The sequence below is a fragment of the Juglans microcarpa x Juglans regia genome, chromosome 1D (assembly GCF_004785595.1).
Source record: "Juglans microcarpa x Juglans regia isolate MS1-56 chromosome 1D, Jm3101_v1.0, whole genome shotgun sequence".
In the NCBI taxonomy this organism is placed as follows: Eukaryota; Viridiplantae; Streptophyta; class Magnoliopsida; order Fagales; family Juglandaceae; genus Juglans; species Juglans microcarpa x Juglans regia.
This window is the reverse complement of record NC_054594.1, coordinates 44,920,375-44,941,714: the sequence shown is the minus strand read 5'-3', so window position 1 is coordinate 44,941,714 and position 21,340 is coordinate 44,920,375. Positions and strand designations below refer to the sequence as shown.

The following is a 21,340-nucleotide window of genomic DNA, read 5'->3' as shown; positions in this document are numbered from 1 at the left end:
TTACAAAGAGATTTCATAAAAATAAATTCATAAATTAATTGACATGATCATTTTATATGATACGTACGTTAGATGTACTATACAATAAAAATAATTTTACAATTTAATGTACCACCTCAAACTATATCAATATATGAATTTACTTTTATGATATCTCTTTTATGGCTAGAACATGTATATTCTTCCCGAGATGTATTTATTGCAAGTGGATCGTCATGTCCTCATGAAGTATATGTGTTTGTGTGTGAGGGTTGCAAGTACTTGTCCGAAAGTCAGAAAATGTCTTTATATATAGTTGATACCAAGAAAATTACCTTTCCGAAGTACATACTTAATCAAGCTTTATATATATATATATATATATATATATATATATATATATATATATATATTACGTACACTACGTTCAACTATATATATAAGTATTAAAAACAACCCGTAAGTAAAAGTGCTCGCACATGCATTGACCACATCCACCATTTTTGTGTTAACATGTTCACTTCTGTTGGCTAGTCAAATTAATATATAGCTTAATTAGACATGAATTGCAACTAGTCATGGGCTCTCTCTGTGGCGCCCCCAATCCCCCTTATATAAATACACAGGGATCGAGACGCCAGAATGGTGACAACACGGTCACACATCCCAACGAAGTGCCAGTGTGTGTACATGCAACAGTGTACAAATATAATAACGCAGCGGATAGTAAACTAAGTACCAGAATTTAAATACAAATATTTAAAACAATTTATCTTTAAAAATTATACAGTCATCCCAAATATAATACAAAAGGTGAATACATAAACTGATAAAAACACATAACTCACTAAACAGGAGCAATCCCAGATCACTCCTCCAACGGAGCCAAGCTAAGGCTCGTCATCATCATCTGCATCAAAATCTGCGATACCATAAAATGGTACCACAGGTAAGTATAAACCAAACAACTCTCGAGATAAAAATACATTAATGCAACCAACAATATAGCAAAATACAGTTAACCATAAAATACCATTTTTTCCCAGAAAAATGATTATTTCCAACACACGCCAAAAATCCCATTTTGGCCCAAAATATCCGTAACACATTTTCCCATAAAATGATTCACACAAACAATCCAGTTATCGGACACTGTAGGCGGGAATCGCAGGCGGGACTCTACCACCGTCCCTGCTTACCACCATCCCTACCGCGTGCACCGTAGGCGGGAATCACAGGCGGGACACAACCACCATCCCTGCTTACCACCATCCCTAACGCGTGCACCGTAGGCGGGAATCACAGGCGGGACTCTACCACCATCCCTGCTTACCACCATCCCTACAGTTCCTTTACACACAATAAATACTTAACAGAGCACTGTAGGCGGGAATCACAGGCGGGACACAACCACCATCCCTGCTTACCACCATCCCTACAGTCTCTTTCCTTTTACTCACATGAAAATCCAAATCCAATAAATGCATAAACATGTATGCAATACACGAAAACCCAGTTTTCTTTACAAACATGATCATGCATGCAATATGCGATGTACGTGAACAAGTCATAACCAACAACCACAATTCACAATGCAAACAAACACAACTCCGTCCACAATCCATCCAACCCCCGAAACTCCTCGGACTCAGTCCGGCAAAACAACCCAATTCACAGATAATATGCGTTAGTGCAAAAATATATTTAAATCACGAAAGTTCTTTAAGGAAAATACTTACAGTGCAATATAATAATTTCCGGAGGATCTCGAAGTTGCAAGTGGTGATTTCTGAGCAACACCACAGTGTAAAATACACTGTGGCCGTGGGTCACAATTACCAACTTTTCAACGAGGACAAACGAAGACCCAAGATTGATAGGGTAGGGCCTAGGGAGGTCGGTGAAGCCAATGGTGGCGGTGGTTTGCCGTGGGTGGCGGCGGAATGGGCGGTAGAAGACCAAAATGTCCAAATCGGAAATGTAGTTGGTGGAGCTTCACCGGTGACGGATCGGAGGTGGGGTTGGGTCCAATGGGTTGCCAAGAGGTCGGGGATGAAGTGGTAGGAAGATGGTGGCCAATGGTGGTGCGACGGCGGCGCAACGGCGGAAGGAGTGCCGCGGCTTCGAAGAGCTACTGGTGGTTAACGGCGGCACGGATGGAGGTGAGATTGGTGGGGTGAGGTCGCCGGCGGCTGGGGAAGCTAATGGGCTGGGCGGTGAGGGCCACCGCCGGCTCACGGCGGCGCTGGCGTGAAGGTGGCCCGCGACTTCGTGGGGGGCGTGTGGGCTACCGGCGGCGAGGTAGGGGCTGAGGTTTGGGAGGTGAGGTCGCCGGAGGGAGGGGGAGCTGGTCGGCTGGGCGGTGTCGCGCACGGCGGCGCGACGGCGGCGCTGGGAGGAGACGAAGGAAACGGGCGGAGGAGAGGAGAGAGAGAGGTCGCGCGGGAGAGGAGAGGAAATAAGGAAAAAAGAAAAGAAAGAAAAGAAAAAGGAAGGAAAGAAAAAATGGAGGAAAAGAAATGAGGTCCAATCCTCATAACTTGGGTCACAAAAAAGATCCAACGGAGACGATTTTAAAACCACAAGTTAAATAAAATAATTTAAACGTAATGGTAAAGTCAAATTGAAATAATTAAATCCCACAGTAATTAATTTAAATATTAAAAGCAATTTAAATGCATAACAATAAATAAATATTTAGAAAGCACATAAAATTAATTTTCACCAAATTAAAATCATAGAAATAAACTTATTAAAAATTCAACCAATTTTAAAATAAGAGGATAAATTTTTGAACAATCAAAAATAATCCTTCAGTAAAAATACACTGAAATACGGGGTGTTACACTCTCTCTCTCTCTCTCTCAAGATCGGAACCCATGAAACCGAAAAAAAAATGTATTTGAACCAATAATATTAATCCCATGCGCCGGCCACCATATATATATATATATATATATATATATATATATTCCCATAATTATTAATTGGTACGGTTACTGCAAGTTATTTGGATATTCTACTCATTAATTAGAATTTCGAAGAATAGATTTGGGGAGATATATATATATATATAATATGGTATCTAAATTATTATACTCATCGATCGGTTTATACCATATTCTTTTCACAAAAGGGCGAGGGGTGAGATTAAACTGATCAAAAGCCTGATCAAGGAATCATTGATATATTTCTCACAAAAATATCAAACAAACAGAACCATGATTAATTATAATTACCAATATCGGGAACCTGTTTTTATTAATCTTTGATTAGATGCTTGCACCTTACAACTGGACAACATGTCACAACTTAGTCACAAGTACGTAATTAAGAACGTTAAATCTTTGATTAGATGCTTCCACCATACAACTGGAAAACATGTTCCAACAGTACTACGTACGGACATTCTTTTTTCTCCTTTTGAGGAAACATATATGCAAGATACAAGAGTCAATGATCAAGCCAAAAGGAAAAAAAAAAGTCGTCAAAAGTCACGTGGATCAACGAAAATCACTGATGAAGACGATTGGGATTTGATCCAATTATCAGATGGCTCACATTTTTCATGATCACTTGCATCTTGCTTCGCATCTACAAGCTTCTTAATGCACCACATATCTTCAGCCCAAGAAAATCTCTTCCAATGAGGGATTGCCTCCCGAACTGGGTCCCGCTGGCCCACCTCGGCCACCACGGCCCCACATCCAACATCATCCCTAGCCATGTTATGTGCAAACGCACATAGGGACTTCATGAGACGTGATGCATATTGACCTCTCATGTGTAGCCCGTACAAAAAGTACACCCCAAATTGTCTGAAAACGTCGGGAAATGAAGGCAACTTTAGCCATGGCATACATGCATCCAACAACCTAGTCCCCATGCAGCACAAGTACGTTAAGGCCGACACGCCCTTCACTTGCAGCTTGAACACTTCCTTGGTGTTCCACACACTTAGGATTGCGAAACTTGGGGGAAGACTGCCTGTTTTTGGATCCCATTTAGGAAGGAACTTCTTTGGGAGAGCCATGAATGTGCCCAGATTGAGCTTGTTCCGTAATATGTTGTCTATATCTCTAGGAAAGAACTCTGAATTCGCAAAGATGGCACGATAAATTGATTCAGCAACTTGTTGTGTGAGTTTAACTATTGCATGGCCTGACTCAATTGCTTTCTTGTGAGCATGGACAGGCTGCACTAGCATGGTGGGCGTGCGAAATTTCATGTATGCACATTTTTTGGTAAATAGATTGATAGAGGCCTCGTTGGTGCAGTCGGTGGCCATGTATGCATACTCTGCACCATTTAGCTTGCACCATTCTTCTAATTTTCGAACCAGTTTTGTGCCAATTCCAAGCTTCCTGTAAGCAAATAAGTTGCAAATCATGAGTTAGAAGTATTAATTGTGGTTGAGTTCTTAGAGAAAGTGCTTGAGAGAACTGAAGAATGTTGGTCATCTCAAGGTTCCTTCTAATGCTGAATTTGATTAGAAAATGGTTGCCATTATCTGGAGCATGTCGAGAAAAACATATTTAAATGACTAAAATGTGAGGCATTTTCGAGGGGCTTTTTACTTTGGAGAAACAGAAAACATTTTCTATAAAATAACATTTAATTTGCAGAGTACTATGGAAAAAACAGTATATATTTCATGATCTCAGTCCACACTCAATGGAGAATTTTAAGAAAGCCCAATTATTTAGGACACACCCCACTAGACGCGGGGTTTTAAATCATTTGTTGTGCCCTGTGCTAGATAAAGGATTGTCTTCTCTCTCTCTTTTTTTTTTTTTTTTCCTTCAAAATATGATGACTTTGATAACAATACTACATTAATAACAAAGATCAAACAATAAGATATTGTATTGTCTCTGTCTTCTTGTTCGTACTTGTGCTAAATTGGTTCGCCAGGGCTATGGTCGCACAAAGAGGGAGATCAGAGACACGGTACGGTCCACCAATGTTTTGTTTTGTTTCGGGTTTTCTTTTCTATTTCTTCTTCTTCTTCTTCTTTTTTTCGAATTCTCGTATTCTTCTTCTATGAATAATGACATGCTAGCCAGCTGCATTTTCTGATCTGCTTTCGATCGTTTCCTTGATACTAGGAATTAAGATTACGCTGATCTCTTTATTGTCGAATCTAATCTTTTCCCTTCTTTTAGTCTTTTTATTATGGGATGGCAATGCCATTAGAATCTAGAAAGCACGCAGATGAGAGAGAGAGAGAGAGAGAGAGAGAGAGAGAGAACCTGTGGGTGGGGGAGACCCGTAGCCCCATAATATAAGCCAACTTTACGTACACTGAATTCTCTCTTGTCACGGTTTTTACACACCCTCTTATCACCCCCACAATCTCTGCTTCTCCATACTCCGCGACCTGCATGTTCATATCAGAGAACAGAAAACAATAATTAGATCTAAAATAACATAACTACAAAATAGTCAAAAAGATACAATACTACTATATATCCAACTCTGCAATTAACTTTCTTGTCCGTTTTAGAATTCAAAATATAAGATTAACGGTAACTTTCTTCCATATATATATTATACGTCACAACAGAGTACTGTACTTTTCCAAACTTGAGTACAGACAGCGTCAAATGTAAACAGCACAACAAAAGATCGATCAGTCACGTCTACATCACACAGTTTTTTTTTTTTTTTTCCCCAATATAGTAGTTCATAAAATACAACCAACTTTCGGTCGAAATTAATGATGAAATGATGAGATCATATACCAGCATGATGTGTAATGGCAAGTTGCGGGCTCGGCACAAGGGGTCGCCCATTAAGTCAGTGACAAGCGAGGCCTTGCCCTGCTCCTGCTGCCCCACTTCACACTGTCTTTCCAACACTTCCACCGCCACCTTATCTCTCCCTTCATACTCTCTCACCGCCACCAAGTTCCCCACTGCTGTAAGTGGCAGCTCTGGCAAGAACTCGGACGCTATCTTCACCGACATATCACAAAAAAAGACAAAAAATGATGGAGTACTAGATAGAGGGCCGGGGATGAATATCTTTAATTTGTTTGTGCTCTCTGAGCTAGCTATAGCTAGCTGCAATGATCTCCATCTCCTTATATATAACAGGTGGGATGCCAACGTGGCAACTCCACCAGTTTTCAGTGGACTTTTTTATTAAAATGTACTGATCATGTATTTTATGATATATGTATAAACATTCTCTCCATGCATTTGAATTGTCGATGAAAGGCTGAAAATAGTACTCTTATCACTAGCCAGAATTAGCAGATATTCTTTCAATTATTGCTTGATTTTATTAGTAGTATGGTCCATATGTATCTAGAAAATGTTAAAAAAAACAAAGTTATGTATAGTTTTAACATGTGTAGTGTCGAGGTGATTATTATGCGTATATAACGATGATAATGATGACATTGTTCGAATATATTTTTATAGACGAGATGAGATGAGTTGAGATTAAAGTTAAAAGTTGAATAAAATATTATTAGAATATATTTTTTTAATATTATTTTTATTGTAAAATTTAAAAAAATTAAATTATTTATTTTATTTTGTATAAAAATTTGAAAAAATTGTAATGATTAGATAAAATAAATTAAGAAAAATTGTAAAAACAAACTAGTCATAAATCACAGCACTCTTTGTATAAGTGCCAAATACTTAGAGCAAGTGCTTAATTGCGTAGTACTATTAATGTATCCATGCATCTTGTGGTTGGGAGTGTTGGACACAACGTGTCTTTTCTTTTGTTCCTTTTTGTACTGACAATTCATGTTTATCAACAGCTAGGCCAGGAATGACATCTGTGACAAACTCCATCGATCGCTTGAATATATATATATATATATATATATATATATATATACACACACACAGAGAGTATGAGAGAGAGAGAGAAGTGAATATTTATGCCATAAACCATATGATGGTAAGATGCCGGCCGGTAGTTGTACAAAATTGCTTTAGATTGATGATTTAATCATAAAATTTCTGAGCTTTTGAGGTACTAATTATAATTAGAAAGAATCAAAATAAAGTGAACTAAGTGTCGTTTAGATTCGAAGATAAATTTAGATGAGTTGAGATGAATTGTGAATAGTAGTGAGATGAGTTGTAAATAATAGTAAGATTTATGAGTTAAAATTGATAAATAATAATAAATAATAATGAGATGAATTGAAATAAGTTGAGATTAATTGTGAATACAAACCTGTCTTTAAATCTAAAACACAAACATTATATATGGGAGTGTTATTAAATGGAGCTGAAGTTTTATTTCCCCCTCCTAGCTTGAGTGGGATCGATCTTAGTATAACTTCATGTGGATGGTATTTTGGTCCGACGTACACCCACAATCATGATGTGCCATGTTTGCAAAATGATACCCAGTGTATGTAGCATAATTCCTTAATCTCAGAAAAAGGCATGCATGTATTCCTATATTATATTACTTTCTCTTCACCAATTATTAAGGTAGCTAGCTAGATCATGGTGTACGGGTACGCTACGTGTTTTTTATGAGCATGTGGATGGTCTAATAATGATGATCATTACTATCATCGTCTGCAGATAAGTGTTTGTACTATCTGTTTGTTTGTTTATGCTTAAAAAAAACTAGCATTAATGTGCTCTTTTAATGAAAGAACATGAACAGCATCATGATGTTTAAGTTCCTAAAATCTTCGATTCCCTTGATTAAAATTTCTAAGCTGACGTGCTTGCTTTCCTTTATTGGAATGACTTTTGCCTTTAAAATTCTGGACATGATGTAAGAATACATGTACTATCTATTTTGGTAAACGGAAAATTTGGAGAATTTTATCTAATTTTTTTTTTTTTTAAGAAGAAGACAATACCTCAAATTTATTGATTATTTTCACTTGTGACAGAAGAAAACTATAGTTACAACACAACACCTGGTGGGTACATAATTCCAGAATCCAAGCATAAAAAACCAGACTAAATGAACAACATTAAATAAAAGGACAACACTTTTGATAACCTGCAATGGAAAACACAACAAAACAAAACTAGCTAAGTACATGGTAACCTGCAATGGAAAACAAGAAACAACGCAAAGCATAATGAGCATAAACAGGACAAAAACGACTTACCGGATACAAACTTTACAGGATCCGCAGATGGGGCAGGCCCAGTTTGTCCATGCGAAGAAGACCTCTTAACCGACTAGGCCAGATGTGATTATCAGACCAATCATAGTTCAAACCCTCAGCCTCACACTTAGCTAGAAAATCTGCCACAACATTTCCTTCACGATAGATGTGGTTCCCATAAATACCAGATAAAGTAAGGTAGCCCATGAGACTTTAGTGAAAAAAAAAAAATCTGTTGAGATCAAGTGTGATGTGGCAAAAGAAAATTTTCTGCTCTGCTAGGGTTTCGAACAATGGTCGTCGAGGCCCCCTTGTACAGGTGGTCCCCCTGCAGGTCCCCCTTCCTTTGTAGATCTTTTCCAAGCATCACCATAGCCTCTCCTAGAAGTGGATATCGCGATGAGACCTCCGAAAATCATAGACGAAGAGCTTTGTTTTCTCTTCTCCCGGGAAGAAATTGATAAAGCTGCTCTCTCATTTAGGTTCTCTATGGTCATCAAGTTCTTGCATAAGAGGCCTTCCTTAGATAGGATAAGAGCCTTCACCCGAGCAAGATGGGGACTATCTGGTACTTGTCTGGTATCCTCGATGAGGAAATTTCGAAATATTTTTGTTAGAATGACAAACGAAGAAGATTTTAACAAGGCTTTTTCGAGAGAATCTTGTGAAATGGAATGGGTCTCATACTGTGCTTTTCAATGGTCTCCCGATTTCAACGAGGAGACCGAACCCCCTTTGGTACCAGTTTGGGTATTTCTACCAGGACTGCCTCTGCACTTTTACCACAAATTGATGCTCAAGATTCTCACGGCAGGGATTGGAAAGTTTATCAGACGTGATAACGTGACAAGATGTGTTACACACACTGATGGAGCAAGAATTTGTGTGGAAATGGATGCCTCTAAGACACGACCCCAAACCTTTTGGATTGGTCACCCAGGTAGGCCTTCGAGCTGACAACAAGAAGTGGTCTATGAGACCTTGCCTGCTTATTGCACAACATGCAACCAACAGGGCCATAATCACAACACTTGCAGGCAAAATGGAAAAAAAAAACTAATTACGATGGAGGACGGGGACTCTCGAAAACGAACCCGACAAGAATATCGAGTCAAACAACCAATCATCTTGCCAGAGGAAAAAACCGGGGAGCAAAAGATCCAGCTGGAAGAGCAACCTACGGAAAACGAATGGGCATTGGTGAAGATTTCAGAGGATGAAAAGGAATTGGTGACCAAGACTAAAGCTGATGAAGAAGAGAAATTAAACTTGAGCCCATCAACCTCGTTGACAAAAGGAACAGGCACCGCATTAGAAGATAGCTGCGGGTTGAGAGCTATTGAACAAAGTAAAGAAATCCATGAACGCTGCCAACTAATTTTTACAGAGGAAGTAGAGGGGCTAGCCGAAGACCATGAACAGGGCCAGCTAGAGAAGCCGTTTTCCTCTTCAAAATCTGATCCAATAGCCTCTTTCGTCGAAGACACATGATAGTAACCTTCCCCCTCAATGGAAGATCCCGAAGCTCAAATGGAGAGCCCACAACTTGTAAAATCCACATACTCTTGCAGAAATCACAAGATAAAGAGACAGGGTTAATAAATTATTTTGAAGAGAAGGAATCAAGTGAAGAATGGGAAAATACTCTAAGAATATTGAAGAAGAAATCGAAGAGCTCTGGGAAGAAGAAATCGAAGAGGAAATTGGTGGGTAGTACCAGTTCAATCCCTATCAACGTGTAGGACGAAGAGCATCGGGGTGGTGCAAACGAAGCCTCGGAAAAAGATGAAATTTTGGAGAAGATGAGAAGGAGAGAGTTGGTGATCTCCCTGCATGACACCCATAACCTGCAAAAAGAAAAAGAAAGTGAAAAAGGAGGGTGGGTTAGTGTCGGCAAGAAGAAGAATCTAGAATGTGAGAGAGATGATTTAATGTGCACGGTGGATCATGTGGAAAAGGGACAAATCCTGGTGGGTCAAAGAACACATGGGATATGTGGCTCCTTTTCAGATCAAGAAAGTGAGAGGGACAAATTGAATGATGATATGTGCAAGGATTATTTTACGGAGGCTGAGGATAGAAATCCAATAGAAAAGTTTCAGAAAATGAGCTCCATCAGGGTGGTAAATCGCCCTTCCAAATTTAATTTATGACTAAACCAATTATTTTTTGGAATATTAGGGGAGTTGGTACTTCTCATATGAGGTTGAAGAAAATCATAAAAAATTTTAATCCTAATATAATAGCTTTGGTTGAGCCTTTCTTCTTAGAGGATAGAATCCCGCCCCTCCTGGGTAAATTTAGATGCATCTCCTTTATCACTAACGAGAGGTATGGAGGCAAAATCTGGCTTCTATGGAATTCGGAGGTCTCAGTACAATGGGTGGCAGGCTCTAATCAGTATATCATTGTGAAGGTTGAGGAAAATGGTTAGGTTTTTCTTCACCGAGTACCACGCGGAGGAGATACAAGCATTGATCAAGTCACAAACATGAGGAGAGAAACCAAAGTTATCCAGGACATGTAATAAAAACTTCCAATCCACTCGGTCGTAAGCCTTAGACATATCAAGTTTTATCAGAACATTACCCCCCGTCGATTTTCTATGGATGGATTTGACCATTTTCTGGGTTAAGCTAATATTCTCAAAGATACTGCGACCAGGAATAAAAGTCCTTTGTTCTTGCGAAATCATTTTAGGAAGCAAACTGCTCAAGTGGGCCACAATAATTTTAGAGCAAATCTTATAAACTACGGAGCAGAGGCTAATAGGCCAAAATTTGTCAAAGCCCAAAAGCTTTTCCACTTTAGGGATTACAACAATGGAAGAGGCAGTATAACTCCTACGGAATAAATGGCTCTGGAAGAAATCCTGAGTGGCTGCAAGGAGATCATCTTTAACCAGGTCCCAACAAGCTCTAAAAAAACCAGAACCGAAACCATCTGGCTCAGGACTACTTTCAATGGGAATGGTAAAGAGGGCATCCTTGACATCGTCAATGGTGGGAGCTCTGCCTATGGCCAGGTTCTCCTCATTTGTGATAATAGGAGAGATCAAATCAGTTAGATCCGAAAAATCACAGGGGCTACTCTGACCCAAATTTTTTTTAAAATAATCTACCGCATAAGTGTGAATGTCAAGAGGGGTCTGTAAGACAGTACCATCTGATAAACACATATTCTGCACTCTTTTGTGATTCGTAGTATTTAAGTAAGCACGAAAGAATTTAGAATCCTGGTCCCCATCTTTGAGCCAGCTCTTCTTGGTCATGTGGGCAAGCCTAGTATTCTCTCTACCCATCCAAGTTAAAAGGTCCAATTTGGCTTTTAAAAGATCCTTATCATCCTCGGCGTTAAAAGAGACTTGAAGACTTTTATCCAGCTTGTCAATACGGTCTTCTAGGTCTTTTATAATAACATCAGTTTTACCAAAGACTCTTTTATTCCAATTTTTAAGAGCTACATTGATCATTTTCAATTTAGAAGAAAGATTAACTAACCCATGACCAAACCCCTCACTCTTCCACACCCCCTCCATAAATTTATAAAAATCAGAGTGATCAGTCCACATATACTGAAAGTGAAATGGACTAGGACCATATTTGAAGGGGTCCTCCCCCATCTGGATAACCAGAGGAGAGTGGTCTGAAGTGGTGCACGCTAGTACTTGGTAAAAAATATTAGGAAAAATTTGAGAAAATTAGTATCAACAAAACATCTATCTAACCTAGCCCAGCTGCGAGCTAATCCACCTTGACCATTGCACCAAGTCATTTTTGTGCCTTTGGAGCACATATCTATAAGACTGCAGGATTGGACCCACTGGTTGAATTCTCCCATGGCTGGGAAAGGTTGTGGGAGGCCACCTCTTCTCTCTGAGTCGTCTTTGATAATATTGAAGTCTTCACAAAGAAGCCACGGGAAAGTAACACTCCCCATAGTCTCCAAATCCGCCCAAAGCGCTCTTCTTTCCAAATCCTCCCCTCTCCACCATGGGCTTCTTTAAAGGGGGAGGGGCCTTAGACAAGATTAGACAAGGTGACTCTCTATCTCCTTAGCTTTTCATAGTTATGCAAGAAGTGCTTTCACGTCTCATTAGAAAAGCTTTTAAGGTTAGGAAAATTGGCCATTTTACTCAAGCTAGAGGGACCCCCCTGATTTCCCACCTTATGTATGCCGACGATATTGTTATATTTGCTAATGGTGGCAATAGATCCATGAGAGGTTTGATGGAGGTCTTGAAAAAGTATGAGGCCTGGACTGGTCAGGTCCTCAACAAAGAGAAAAGCGCTGCCTTTTCTAAAAAAGAATTTCGTTTTCTAGGAAACGTTCACTCCTTCGCCTCACTGGCTTCACTGAAGGAAAATTTCCTTTTAAGTACCTGGGAGTGCCCATTGTGGATGGTAGGTTGAAGGCGAGTGATTTTGGTGACTTGTTAGGTAAAGTTAAAAACAAGATCGCAGGTTGGAAGATGAAATTGCTCTCTACTGGTGGTCGTACTATTCTTTTGCGTCATGTTTTAGCTAGTATGGACACTCATCTCCTTGTTGTGTTAGATGTCCCCAAAGTGGTGATCCTTAGTCTCAACAAGCTTCTTAGTTCCTTTTTTTGGGGTGAGTCTGAAGGCAAAGGTTGTAGGAAATGGATCGCTTGGAAGAAAATTTGCACCCCCACTGAAGAGGGTGGGCTGGGGTTCAAGGACTTTGGTGAAATTCAGAAAACTTTACACATGAAACTTGCTTGGAATCTTATTAAGGGAAAGTCGCTCTGGGAGCCATTTTTCAGAGGCAAATATGTTAAAGGAAATCACTTATCTCTTATGAAGCCTTCAAAAGGAACCCGATTTTGGAAATATATTGTCTGTAGTATCCTGTCGATTTTAAATGGCTCCAAATGGGTAGTGAGAGAGGGAAACCTCTCATTCTAGTATGACAACTGGGATACGGAAGGTCCTCTCAATAGTCACTTCCCTGTGACTGCTCATCCTTTACTCAAAATTAAGGACTACCGTATTGAGAGTGAATGGGATATGTCCTTCCTGCAGAGCTTAGTAGGCAGTCAGAAAGTGAGAGACCTGTATGATTTTTTGGCTAGACGGAAGGAGGGTCAAGATGTGCTGGTATGGTTGAGAGAGAAGGACGGAAAATTTGCTACTAAGAGTGCCTGGGATTGCATCAGGGTTCGGGCGCCCCCAGTGCCTTGGGCCCAATGGATTTGGCATACCAATCTTCCCAAAAAGATTTCTATCATGATATGGAAGGCCATTAATAACTGCCTGAGTGTTGATGAGAAGATTAAGATGGTGGGCATTTTGATGGCTTCCAAATGTAATTGCTGTCAAGTGGGTCATACCGAGAATTTGAATCATGTCCTCTGCACGGGGGATCTAGCCAGACATGTCTGGCGCCTAGTGGCTACTCAAGTAGGGGTCCACATGCCTTCTTTCCTCACTTGGAAAGAACAAACTAATTTCTGGTTTCACCATGCAAATACGTTTTCTTAGGTGCATATAATCCTTGGCCTTCTTCCTTCTGTTATTTCTTGGAAACTTTGAGAAAGACGTTGTAAAGCGCGGTATGAGGACAAGGGCCACACAGCTCAGGTGGTTTGGCACGCTTCTAAATTATGGCTCCGTGGTATCATGGACCAGATTAAGAAAGTTTCATCGATCTCCAACAAGGATATTGATATTTTGCATAGACTGATAATCCCGGTGTTGCCTCCAACGCCAAAGAGGGTTAGGGTGGTTAGATGGACTCGGCCTCATCAGGGTTGGGTTAAGTTGAATACTGATGGTAGTTGTCTTGGGAACCCAGGCCCATATGGTGCTGGGGATGTTATTCGGGATGCTAATAGCAGGCTACATCGGGCTTATTCTGTCTCTCTGGGTCTGGGTACTAATAACTTTGTCGAACTCAGAAGCTTTTTGGAAGGTGTTCGCAGATGTTATACTCTTGAATTTCACCGTGTTCAAATTGAGACTGATTCTCAATTGTTGGTAAATTGGATCAATAAGGACGATTGTCATACTTGGTACCTAGAAGATTTTTGGGATGAACTACATGACTACCTTAAAAAGTTGGATTATACTTATCACTTTGGTTCTTTACTTTCCTTACCCTAAGAGCTACACTCTGGCTAGCTAGCTACAATATTTATAAAAAATTGAGAAATGTTTCCTACAAGTCTTAAATAGACAAATTTTGTAGATGAAGTCTTTATAAAAAAATAGTTTCTATCTTAAAAAAATATAAAAGATTTATATAAAATTTATCTATTTAAAACTTATACTTATTATTTTTTAAAAATCCTACGTACAATAGAAATGAATACGTAAGAGGTCGGGCCACATTGTAAAAAATGAGAACAACATAATGACCCATCAAGAAAAAAAAATGAGAAAATTTGTATGGATGTTTCAGGTCAAGTAATTTATCCGTTAGGGTACCGTACGATGTGCATTAATTGTCCTCAGTGCAACAAGTAGATACATATATCATGATTCATAGTCGATCGTCAATGTACCTATTAGGCTAAGAGTACTTCTATATGTCTGCCTACACAACACACCTTAGGTAGATTTTTTTTTCCTGATTACTAAAACGTGCGTTTTGATGAAATTGTTAAAAGGCTCTCCAGCGCCCCTCTATTTGAAAGATTCTGCATCCCCTGCCATTCGGAATAAAGAACCAAGTGGTTCTACTAAGCTATCCAACTCCATAAAGTTAAGCAGCTAGAATTTCCGTCTATCCAAACAAAGAAATAAAAATCCGAATATAAGAATAATTTCTCTAGAAATGAAATAACAAAATCCAGTCAAACCAAAGTTGAGAGTGCTCACTTGAGCCATGGCTGAAGTGGGTCATCTCCATTATACTCATCCTGGATCAACCTCCTAAAGAATGAAAAATGAACCTTTGGTCTTCAAGAAGAGATTTCTTGAGATGATTGTCGTTGTGGGATTTGAGGGCGTCATTTAGGATGCCAACTTTATGGCCTCTCTTCAAGGGCCTCACGTTGTCCTTGAAAAGCTCCCACTCGTTCCCAGTCTGACTCTTCGAGAGAAAAAGCTCCATCTCTGGATCCAACCTCTCGATGTCGGTGTGGGTCTCCTCCTCCATCGACTGCTACATTGGTTCTTCTTCCTGATCTGGTTATTCTTCCTGTTAAATGAACCATAAGAAACAAAAAACAGTTGATGGGCACACATAGAAATTTGAAGTTTCAGAAACTTGAATTAGTTGAACTTGCGAAGGAAGATGTCGATGAAGAGTCTCTTAAGCCATAACGATTTCTGTTCAGAAGTGAGGAAACAGAGACGAAACAGGAGAGAAGAGGGACTCGTTGAACCGTGAGCAAAAATCATGACTTGGATTAAACCGGGTTGTACACGTCAGGTGTGCTGTGTAGGATAGTTAAACCGACAGCTGAGTAGCTTTTTTCTTAGGCTAAATATTATAAAAGTAATATTCAAAGAGTACATAAGTACCGCGTAATTATTTTGTAAAAGAGTGGAGTCTACTATTTTTTTACTTTATTTTAAAGAGATTATGTGACGCTTGCGCACTTCACGATTGTAAATATTATTTTTCATATTATAATATTTATTTTATTTTATTTTATTTTATTTTATTTTGGGGGAGCTTGAACCGTTTGGAAGAATTGTGGATGTAGTTAATTCTAGCTTTTTTTCTTAAAGTGAAGGGTGCTTTATGGTGCAATGATGGGCAAATATAATTAAATATATATTGTTTAAGAAAACTTAAAACATATATATATATGGTGAAGCATATTCTCTTTCTATAATATATTGTTTTCGTGAGAAAGATGATCTTAGATCTTGGGAAAATACGATTCGATGATCATCCTCGTCTTTTTCTTCTCACTTTTGAGATTTCTTCTGGAAATGTGTATATTTATTTATTGCCTGCATTCATAATGGTATAAAGTTCGACATAGAACGAACCTGCATGCATGGTGTTATCTTCATAATTCCTATTGCAGCGCCACTCTTAAATTTACTGTCTTTTTGTCCCTGCAATTTGCATTGCCACTTCTTCAAAAACAAGTAAATATTCGGTTCTGAGGTTTATTATCAGAGATTATTTTGACTATATTCCATGACGTCCATATTCCAAATTAGAAGCAAACAGAAAAGATACAGAATGGTACGCACACAAGATAATATATATATATATATATATATATATATATATATATATTATACGATCCTTCATATAATTAATTAGCGAATGAAGTTTGGTGTGATGGGACTATTATTAAATATTAAATTGGAAAAAGGAAAAGGACAAAATTAGAACAGGAATTTATGCAAGTTGCCTTAGAAACACAACTTTAATTACATTATACAATTAGATGGTCTAAATGCTTAGTTCAATCATTGTCAACCTTTACTACTACTACTTGTTTTTGTAAGTAATTATTAGAAGCCCAAATATATCTTTTAATGCACACATGCATGCACGTATATGTGTGTGTATGCGACATATATATATATATATAGCATTAATTAGCATCATACAGTTAAATACATTATCCTTTCTCTCTCTGGATTGGACATCCGACAAAAGATGTGTACTTCACTATCTTAGGTTGTTTATCCTTTCATCAGTACTATAGTTTTTCTCACAGCTTGCAAATATTGCACATGCAACTATCAAAATTCGTAGAAAAATATTAATCATCTTGAATTTTGTCGTATTTCGTCACATAAATTTTAATTGATGCTGAAAAACACTTATAAAATGTATTAAATCAATAATATTATCAAGATGATAAAATTAAGAAAGAAAAATAGCATTGCTCAAATTTATGTATTGGGCCGGATGTCTAGCCACTTCTAAGATCTGGCCCACTATATGGCCAGGCCAGAAAGCTTTCTCAACTATGGGTCAAATTAGATTATCTTAAGCCACTCTATTGGGGCCCAACATCTGAAAGCACAACACTCTTCTCTGTCTCGCCCTTCCCGGACGCAAACGCAGGTACGAGAAAGTGGAAGGGAAGTGAGGGCGCGAAGGAAATGGGGATGGTGGCAGCGGTAGGGGTTTTGGTGCCGTTCCCATTTTACTACTGGCTATGGACGAAGCCACAGTCATGGGTGGACCTGTGTGGGAAGGGTCGGGATCCATCGAAAGTGATGGCCCACGTCTCGCATCTCCTGAAGCTGGTTCAGTTGGTGTCACTCTTCTCCGTGTCATCACTCTCTTGGCCTCCCCCTTTCTACTTCTGGCCCTCCTTGCCTTTGGCCAGTTCCTCAACTTCAGGTCTGTCTATTTCTCTCTTTATCGATAATACATCATATGCGTGTTTATTTATGATTCCGTACTTTATTGATGGCGTTCTCAGTGTAAGTGATCACTGTGAATGTGAATTTTAAAGCTTTAAAAATATTTTGTTACGAGAGAGAGAGAGAGAGAGAGAGAGAGAGCACTGTGATGGGAGATTAACTACCGTTCAATGTAAGAATATCAACTTTTTTCGTATCAGTTGTAAACATACTATGATATCTTAGGGTAGAGTAATCTCTTTCAAGATTGCAAAAGGAAATTGGCAACGGTCAAATAACTGTTGACTATTGGTATTTCCTATCTTCTTACCTCGGAGCATTTAGGGCATGTTTGGTATGTAAGAATTTATGGAGTGGGAGTGTGGAAATTCATTCGCAATGGATGCGGGGAGTTCTTCAGAAATTTCAGATTTGAAGTGGGTAGGGGTAATCGGATCAGTTTTTGGCATGATTTATGGTGTGGAGACGTGGCCTTGAAGATTGCTTTCCCTTCCCTCTTTAGAATTGCTTCGGATAAAGGTGCTTCTGTAGCTGATTGTATGAGCAACACTGCTGGTCTTATTCAGTGGTCAGTAAGTTTTATTAGAGATGCCCAAGATTGGGAGGTGGGGGCTATAACTGATTTTTAAAGCTTGCTCTATGCCTTAAATTTAGAATCTGGAGGGGAGGATAGATTAATCTGGAATCAGCTTGGTAATAAGAAATTTTTGGTTAGATCTTTGTGCGAATTCTTGGTGCCCCATTCTTCTAGTGATTTTTCCCCTGGAAAAATATTTGGAGATGCAAAGTGCCTCTCAAGGCCCGATTCTTCGGGTGGTTGGCTGCTCATGGGAAAATACTTATTATTGATAAGCTGAGAAAGCGTGGAATCATTGTAATGGATTGGTGCTTTATGTGCAAAAGGTGTGGAGAAGCGGCAGATCACCTTCTTCTTTATTGTGATGTGTCGAGGGCTTTGTGGGATGAGGTCTTTTTCAAGTTTGGCATTTCTTGGATGATGCCTAAGAGTGTGGGGAATCTTTTGGCCTGTTGGACAGGGATTCAAGGAAAATGTCAAATAGCGACTGTTTGGAAGATGCTCTTTGTCTTATGTGGTGTATTTGGAATGAGAGCAGTGGCAGAACCAGAAATTCTACGTGGGGGGGGGGGGGGGATGGGGGCATATTGATCTATGCATGACGACAATGCTTACATACATGCCTACGTGTATGTGTATATATTATACACTTTGTTGTTTATAATTATAAGAAAATACATAATAGACATAATTTAATTTCATATCCATTCAATTTATAAGAAATATTTTTTGGATTGTATATTTTTTAACTCATATTTTCAAGTTTTTAAATTTTCAGTGATATTTTTAGTATTTTTTATGTATGTATACTCATTTTTTATATTTTGAATGCTAAAATTATTCTTTTGACCAATAAAATCTTGTTTAATGTTTACTGATAAAAAATTATGAAATTTAAGAAAATATAGAAACTATTGTTTTCATACTTATAAGAAGACTCAAGAATTTTAGATGGGATTAGAAGAAGATTTTCATATTTTTAAAATATTTTAAGAAATTTTTAAATTTTTGAGATCAATATTATTTTTTATCAAATTTTATTTGGATTTAAATAATAATGATGATTTTTTTTTGGGAGGTTGGGGGGGCCATGGCCTCTAGCCTCAACATGGTTCTGCCACTGAATGAGAGGAATGGTCGCTGTTTTGATAATAGAGAACGCTTAGTGGATGGGATTAGGGCTTTCTTTTTTCATACTTTGTTGCTTTGGGCTTCAATTATTGTAATGGATGGATTTAGTTCCAATGACTTTCGTGCTGTCTTTCAGCTTTAGTTTGTAATTAGGTTTTTTCTCTTGTATACTTCATGTGTACTTGGGCTATGCCTAATTATGTGATTTTTTAATAAATTTCTTACTTATAAAAAAAAGAATTTATGTAATTTTTTGGGGAAAAAAAAAGGCTTGAGATGTGTTTTGTATTAGATTTTGTGAAAGTGGGTGGGTAGAATGGGATGTATTTTGGATAAAAAAATTTCGGATGTGTTTTGTACAAGTCTTTTGCGTTGTGGTTTTAGGAACTTGCAGAATGAGTTGTTTAATTGGTAGCATATAAAAATAGTCTTATTATCTGAGAAAATCTGTGGAATTAATCTTAACAGAGATGACCAATAAGTCTACCTGAACCTTGTAGACTCCACAATTTCTCAGGCTACTGTTGTTGTTTGTTGATCTGTATCTCTGATGCTTAATTCGTCTCAACCAAAATCAGAACTAGCCAAGAAACCGTGTGAGCTGTTATATCATGCTTGTAAGTCGACTAAGGATATTGACAGGAGAAAATTACGCTTTTTATCTGCAAACTACCACACAATTTTTATTTTGCATCCTAAACTACAAAAAAGTTTCCATTTGCACCATAATCTACCAATAGATTTCACTTTTCACCCTTCATTCAAATTTGATCATTAAGATTGTGTCGCAAGTTGTTCATTCGTCTTAATGGTTAGGTCTTAATTAAAGGTGCCAATTGAAACTTCTCGTAGTTTAGAGTGCAAAATGAAAAATAGGTAGCAGTTTGGGGTGAAAAGGATAATTACCCTTTAAAAACCAACAACAACAAAAACAAGAAACAATATAATACTTAGTTTTGCAGCCATAACAAAGAGATGCATACCATGGAATGGCCAGAGCATGCATGATGTCTATGTTCTAGAAACTCATACCCACAAATATAGTGGGCAAGTGAATGTTATCTTCATCTTGGAGGATTTTACCGTTGATGTTCAAGATAAAATCTCAATCGCTTATGCTCCAATGGTAACTACCTTCATTTTTTAAATTTCATAGATGCAACAAATTTAGCTGGCAACATATGCGCATTCCATGAACACATTTTGGTTGGTCTGTATTTCGTATGTTGGGATTGAGTAGATGTTGTGGTGCTATGTGTTTGTCATTTTCTCTCTCTTATTTGTCGTACTGAAACAGCCGAATTACAGGGTGTATCAGTTGCTTGGGGAATCTGGCACTTACTATGGAGTTCGCTTTGGAAAGAACATTCCCTGGGTGACCGAATTCCCTTTTGGGTATATCAAAGATCCTCAGTATGTAGGAAGCCTTATGAGTCTTCTCGCATGTATTTCTTTGGTGCCCTTTCAGTACATTCTCCTCTGGTCACTGGGCTATATCTTCATGATTCATCTGGAATCGAAGGAAGATTTATCGACTCGTGCAAAGATAATCTCGTGATCACACCAACTGCTAAGATAGTCCTAGGATCCATCTACTTGTATGCGCACAACCTTCAAGGGGCTTGCTTTGCATGTTGCTACTAATCACATTATTTTCCTAAAAGAAACTTTGTTTTTGATCTAACACCAACATAATATCCTCGTAGCATTATGCTACTTGCACCTAGATTAAGTTTCATGAATCAATTCGCCTTGTGAGGCTTTCCACAATATTCTGTCGTCTTGTTCGGGTGGAAATGGTGGATCTGTTCTATCATACCATTGTGGCTAGATTTCTCAAATCCTCGTTCCTATGCAATTATTGGAGAATAATCAGCTGATTCATGAACCAGGATGTTGTTCTTGACCGAAGGGGTCAAGTTAATTCATACTTTTCACCAAAATAAGGGTGTTGTGCATCAGCACTTGGTCCTTCTATGTACTCGTCTACTTCGGATTGTTTACCTTGCAGTAACATTTCTGTCTTCTGTTATTAATTTTTTTTTTAAAGAAAAAATTCACTTATCATTTCTACAACACACACCACAATAGTACATGAAACAAAGTATCGCAAATAATAAATATTCCTCTTTTGGATTCTGTCATAGTTTTGGCTTCAAATTTCGAGAAGAAAGGGAGAGATTTAAAAAAATAATAACGGAAAAAGAGAAACAAGAAGGAAAAAAATGAGAAAAAT

At 38.3% G+C, this 21,340-nt stretch overlaps 2 protein-coding genes across 2 annotated transcripts; one reads left to right on the top strand and one right to left on the bottom strand.

Annotated features, from left to right (window-relative positions):
• Positions 1–3,466: 3,466 nt before the first annotated feature.
• LOC121262377 (probable N-acetyltransferase HLS1) lies at positions 3,467–5,948 on the bottom strand. The gene is made up of 3 exons (XM_041164837.1): positions 5,724–5,948; positions 5,232–5,359; positions 3,467–4,343 (listed from the first exon to the last, which is right to left on the bottom strand). Exons 1-3 carry the CDS (start codon positions 5,946–5,948, stop codon positions 3,467–3,469), a joined length of 1,230 nt encoding a protein of 409 aa, XP_041020771.1.
• Positions 5,949–17,018: 11,070 nt separating this feature from the next.
• LOC121262369 (phosphatidyl-N-methylethanolamine N-methyltransferase) lies at positions 17,019–20,922 on the top strand. Its single transcript, XM_041164826.1, is given in 3 exon segments — positions 17,019–17,340; positions 17,343–17,373; positions 20,413–20,922. Coding segments are annotated over 3 exon segments (492 nt in total). The 5' UTR covers positions 17,019–17,129; the 3' UTR covers positions 20,663–20,922.
• The last annotated feature ends 418 nt before the right edge of the window (positions 20,923–21,340 follow it).

Excerpts from the sequence above, each read along its gene's own strand:
- LOC121262377 (XM_041164837.1), bottom strand. The coding sequence starts at position 5,948 with ATGTCGGTGAAGATAGCGTCCGAGTTCTTGCCAGAGCTGCCACTTACA. Across the intron at positions 5,360-5,723 it reads TGCCATTACACATCATGCTG|GTCGCGGAGTATGGAGAAGC; the intron begins GTATATGATCTC and ends ATGAACATGCAG. Across the intron at positions 4,344-5,231 it reads CGGGTCTCCCCCACCCACAG|GAAGCTTGGAATTGGCACAA; the intron begins GTTCTCTCTCTC and ends ATTTGCTTACAG.